At 37.1% G+C, this 6,150-nt stretch overlaps 1 protein-coding gene across 1 annotated transcript; it reads left to right on the top strand.

Annotated features, from left to right (window-relative positions):
* The first annotated feature begins 2,928 nt into the window (after positions 1-2,928).
* LOC132162282 (uncharacterized) lies at positions 2,929-3,943 on the top strand. Its single transcript, XM_059572537.1, has 2 exons — positions 2,929-3,195; positions 3,377-3,943. Exons 1-2 carry the CDS (start codon positions 2,929-2,931, stop codon positions 3,941-3,943), a joined length of 834 nt encoding a protein of 277 aa, XP_059428520.1.
* The last annotated feature ends 2,207 nt before the right edge of the window (positions 3,944-6,150 follow it).

The following is a 6,150-nucleotide window of genomic DNA, read 5'->3' as shown; positions in this document are numbered from 1 at the left end:
GTAACACTGAAACCATAGCTGGGGGAGAACAACCTATTGCACTAAGATATCACTATCTCCCTACCACTTACACTTCTCCCTCATGTCTCCAACTACAAGATGTTACAGCAGCTAACCATGAAATTAAGCCCATCACTATTCAAAGTTTGTCATCTTTTCTAGGGCTTAATAATGAAGATCCTTATTAGCTCCTCGATGAATTCCTGAAAAAATGTTCTATCATTAAGTTGTGTGAATTTACTGAGGACGCTCTACGGATGTGTCTCTTTCCCTTTGCCCTCAAGGATAGAGCCAAGCATTGGTTTAATTCCCTAGAACCCAACTCCATCACTTCTTGGGCTCAAATGCAACAAGAGTTTCTAAAGAAGTACTTCCCCATAGGAAAAACCAATGACATTCGGAAAGCTATTGTTAGTTTCTCCCAATATGAGGGTGAACGATTTTATGAGACTTGGGAGAGACTTAAAGACCTTCTTAGGTCATGTCCGCACCACACTGTCCCGAAATGGCAGTTGGTGCAATGCTTGTATGATGGCTTAACTGAGCCTCATAGACAAATGGTTGATGCATCGTGTGGGGGGACTTTTATAATGAAAAATGAGATTGAAGCATGGCCTTTGCTTGAAAATCTTAGTAATAATTTTTTACAGCATGCTTCAACTAGACGTAGGACACCTACACTCAAAGCACTAAAGATCGAAGGTCTTTTTGAGGTAGGAAATTCCTCGGATGTGGTTACCAAAGTTGTGGATGCTATATCTCGAAAATTAGATTACATGATGGTTGCTGATTTTTCTCTTACTAACTCTTCTCACATGCACACACAACACGACCCATGGTCATTTTGCTCTAGTCCTATGCATCACGGGAAGGATTGTCCTACTGCTGGACAAATTTCTAGCATTTCTAATGAATAGGTAAATGCAACATTCTCAAGACCAGGTAATGATCCATACTCCAATTCTTACAACCTGGGATGGAGAAATCATCCAAATTTCTCATGGATAACTCAAGCTTCAGAAAATCCAGCCCCACCTCAAGGTCTGCACAATCATGCACATCCACAGTCTACCAAGCAGCCCTTCCATCAATCTTCCACCTACCAGCCTCAACAGCAATATCAACCTTCTACAGCGCCTCCTAGCAATTCTGCCTTTGAAGATAAGGTACTGGCTGCCCTTAACAATCTGGAAGCAAACACTAAGTTGCTCAATTCTCACTCTCAGTCCATTGCCAAGCTAAAAGCCCAAGTCGATCAGATAGAAAACACACTCAAAAGGAGAGAAGAAGGAAAGCTTCCAAGTCAGCCGGTTGATGAGTGCCAATTTGTGCATATTTGGGCCCCTTAATTTGCATTTGCTAAGCCTTTAGTTTTATTATTTTATGATATTTGTGTTAGTTTTGGTGTCTTAATGTTTTACAGGTTGTTGGGAGAAAACTACGATCTTAATGTAAAAATTGCAAAGAAGTGAGAAGAAGTGATATTCTGAAAGTTGGGATCGAGCGCACAGCACCACGCTCGAGTGCATCTGCACTCAAGCCTATCAATGCACGCTCAAGCGCACTCCCACATACACCAAAGCAAGCAGTGCCCTTGTGCTGCGCTGTAGAAGACCTGAAGTATGCCTGAGTGCGATCGAGCGCACCTAGTGTGCGATTGAATGCACTTGTTCGACCTGGCAGCACTGAAGCCCTAATTAACATTATAAATATTATTCTTTTCACTGTAAATGCACCAAGGGGGCGCCGTTCAATGTATTTTTCATGTTTTCTAACATTTCGTAGCTCTGAACTCGATTTCCTTTGTAAGTTTTTAGTTTTCATGATTTCATTTATCAATTATATGATGTTTGTAGTCATGAGAGGCTAAAACCTTCAACTAAGGTTGAAGATGAAGCCTCGTCATTGATTGGCAATGAATCCATCATTGTATTGTTCATACAATTCGATTTTTAATATATATGATGTTCTATTTCAATTTAGTTATTATATTAAACCCTTTTAATTGATTGTTTGATTAAACGTTGGATATTCGGTGCGTTTCCGACGGATACGTTGAATGATTTGACTTAAATTGGATATCCATTGTGATTCGTTAATCAAACGGATACATTGGATGTTTTGATGTAAGTTGGGTATTCGTTGTGATTTGTATCAAGGATGGATTCATTGAATGTTTCAATAGATTAATTTTATGAAAAACATAGAACATGCATAGGGTTAAATTGCTTGTCGGTTGTATGAACAAAACAAGGGAATGTATGCTTTAATTTGGTGAGGTGAATTCTGAAACTTAGTGTTTTTTTTTATCATTTGAATTTACTCAATTTTATTTAGTTCATAATTTTGCAAGAAAAATCACATCAAATTTGGAACTAAGTTAAAATAGAATTAGTTTAGATAAAAATTCATTTTCACGACACAATTCCCTGTAGATTCGACCTCGCACTTGCATAATCTATATTACCGAGGAATTGTTTTTGTTTGTGAAAATTGATTTTTATTCTAGAGTAATTTTATTTTTCTACTAGTTTAGTTAGATTTTTTATTTTTTTATTTATTTATTATTATTTTTTTTTATTTTGCCTTTTGCAATTCTATTTTATTTTATTTATTTCTATTTGATTATCTAATACCGGTGATCAATCCTAAGGGACACTACATGGTTGATGGGAATACATCTTAGCGTGAAGTATTACCACATTGAGAAGCGGAAAGGTTGTTAACAACATGGTAGAAGAAAAGAAAGATGAACAAAGTGGCCGTTAAAGGAATGTCAACCTGCACAAGGGGAAGGAAGTATGCACTGAAGCTTCATCATCATCCACTCTTGTACTCGAGACACCAGATGAGCCCTAAGCCGCTTTTCTAGAATGTCTCAATGAACCCTCTCACTTCGAGAAACAAGGAGAAAAGATCCAAGACATGATGGAGATCTTCAAGCAAGTCAAGATCGACCTCCCTCTCCTTGATGCCATCAAGCAAGTTACATCATATGCCAAATTTCTCAAGGCCTTGTGTACTCAGAAACGCAGAGGTAGGAATCATCTTCCCAAGAAAGTCCTTTTCACCGAGCAAGTGAGCTCACTCTTTCAGCACAACACCCCTTTGAAGTTCAAGGACCTTGGGGCTCCACCCATTTCCTTCATTATTGGAAACCGAGAGATTGAGAAAGCCCTCATCGACTTAGATCTAGTGTGAATTTGCTCCCTTACTTAGTGTATCAGCAACTTGGCTTAGGAGAACTGAAGCACACTACATTTATTTTGCAACTGGCTGACTGATTTATCAAGAAACCACGAGGAATTGTGGAAGATGTCATCATCAGGGTGGATAAGTTCTATTCCCAATAGACTTCATAGTTCTTGATAAAAAGCCTGTTCCAAATCTAGAGAAGCTGATTCCTGTCATCCTTGGTTGTCCTTTCTTAGCCACAGCCAATACATGCATTAACTGTAGGACTGGGGTCATGGAGATTTCTTTTAGGAACATGAAGGTTAGATTGAATATCTTCAATGCCTTCCAACATCCACCTGATCGGAATGAGTGTTTCTTCTTGGACATCGTTGAAGAATCTATTGAAGACTTACTTCCCTGTATGTTGACAAAGGATCCGTTAGAAGCTTGCTTGACTCATTTTGGTTTAGATGACTTTGACACAAAACAATATATTAACGAGGTCAACACCTTACTCGATACTGCTACCAATGCAGGCTCACCACCATTGAGAGCACCGAGAGAGTCTTTGCCCTTGACTTCGAGCACTCCTCACATTCCTTCCCTTGAGTCTCCACCAACACTTGAATTCAAGCCACTTTTGGACAAGCTCCAATATGCCCTCTTAGGATCTAATGACACTCTCCCTATCATCATTGCTTCAGACTTACAAAAGTACCAAGAAAGTAGCTTGTTAATGTTGGCATTATGCCCTGAATCCCAATGATTTTATATATCTGTGTTGACATTCAAATGTTTGTTATAAATATAGATGTTATATTCACTAATTAAAGTGAATTGAACATATAGCACATAAAATGTCTTTTACATGCTTATTACTATGTTTATCATATTGGTTATGCATGTGAAAGGTCCTAGGATTACATTGAATATGGCTATGGGTGTGATTAACATGGTTATCACACAAGGTCATATTCCATAATCCTTGTATCCATAAAGTATAAAGTTCGCAGTTAGTAAATGGAATTGGGCCTTCCATTTTGAGTAAGACTATTACACATCGAATCTTGGTGATCTACCTTGATCAAGCAAAGCGGTGTCTTCAAGATTGATGCCTAGTGTGCTGAGAACCTAAGGCACTGAATAGATCAAGGAATTTTCGTTTCATAAAGATACTGTATAATGAGAAAAGACAATAAACTCTTTAAAGGCTATTTAGACTTTGATTCTAAATCTTGAGAAGTTTGTGAACTCAGATGTGAAGTGATGATTACTTTGATTTATCATAAAGTGGGACCTATCGTCGGCCAATAGAAATCAATATGTTGGGTAATCACATCTAACATTGTGGGAATACCAACTTCAAGAGGGAATCCAAATCCTTTGTTGGTAAACAAAGAGACAAGAAATTTCCCCTTTACATAGATTTTATGGATATTATTCTCAGAGTCTTCGGCCAAAGCATTTTGGTTGGCATACCAATATATATATATATATACACACATGTGATTATCACATGTATGAGAATAACATACAATCAGTGACTCGAGGATAAGAGGTAGAGAATTAAGTGGTAGTATTCTAAGCCTTAATTTTGCTATAGAAGATTTCATGCCGGAATCATAAGTCAAAAAGTCAAAGGGATTAATTGTTTTAAATCAAAAATATTTATTGGAGTTCAATCACATTCATTTAGTGGAATTAAGTGTGATTAGAATATTGTTGCATAATAAATGTCAGTGATACACGATTAGGGACATATTCAAGCCATTAATATTTTTCCCTTTAGGTCTCTCACCAAGCTCGTGTTATTTAACCATAAGACTTTCTTATTTATTAGGCTAAGTGTTTTACTTAATTAAAACATGGGCTAAAGAGATTAAATGTAATTGGGCTTGGGATAAAACCTAGAGGCCCAATGAGCATAATTGGAAATATAAAAGGCCAAAGTTTATTCATTGTGCCTAAGTATTAGTGACAAGGGAAAAGGCTTGGGGTGAAACCCAAGCCCAATCCAAGGAGCATGAAACCGTGTAGCCCATGGAGAATTCTCCATGGACCGCACGGCCATAGCATGGAGGCTAGGATTAATCCTAGCAATCCATGCTACTCTATTATCAACCATTGGATTGATATTTTAGAGTTCTAAAAGAATTAGAACTGCTCCTTTGTCCCACATTGCTTAAATCTGATTCTCTGTCTCCCTACTATACCTATAAATAGAGAAGAGCATTGGGCTCTCAATTCATTCAATCAAGTTATCTCAATTCAGAAACTCTCTGAAAACTATATTAGTTCTTTGTGTAAACTCACGAAGAATAAAAGTTTAAAATTTGAAGAGCCAAGTAAGAGCCCACACTCTCTTGGTGGTGAGAAGATCTGGAGGTCTCTAAATCCCAAACTTCTTTATGTTCTTAAAGAAAAGAAGAATTTGTTCTTCGTGTTATTGAAGAAAGAAGAACTTGTTCTTCGTGTTCTTGAAGAAAAGAAAAATTTGTTCTTCATGTTCTTGAAGAATGAAGAACTTGTTCTTCATGTTCTTGAAGAATGAAGAACTTGTTCTTCGTGTTGTTGAACAATAAAGAACACGTTCTTGGAGAAGCAGTTCTTGAAGAAAATAAGAATTTGTTCTTCGTGTTCTTGAAGAAAGAATAAATTGTTATTCGTGTTGTTAAACAATAAAGAACACGTTCTTGGAGAAGCAAAAAGATTTTTTCCCAAAGCCAGGAGTGGCCGTTGATATCCAAGTAAGTGTTCTTCGTTCTTGCAATTTAATTTTAAATAGCAACAGTTCTTCACATGTTCTTCATAAAGGATCTTGGCATGCAAATTCAATTCCTGCCACTGCACAAATACTTTTATTTGCAATCCTATTACCAACAATTAGTATCAGAGCGAATTTTATTGAAAGCATGGTGAAGAACATAGTAAACAAAAAACTGTTTTCAGTTTTTATTTGCTAAATTCAGAATT

Source organism: Corylus avellana, chromosome ca9 (assembly GCF_901000735.1).
Source record: "Corylus avellana chromosome ca9, CavTom2PMs-1.0".
NCBI lineage: Eukaryota > Viridiplantae > Streptophyta > Magnoliopsida > Fagales > Betulaceae > Corylus > Corylus avellana.
This window is presented reverse-complemented; position numbering and strand designations above follow the sequence as displayed.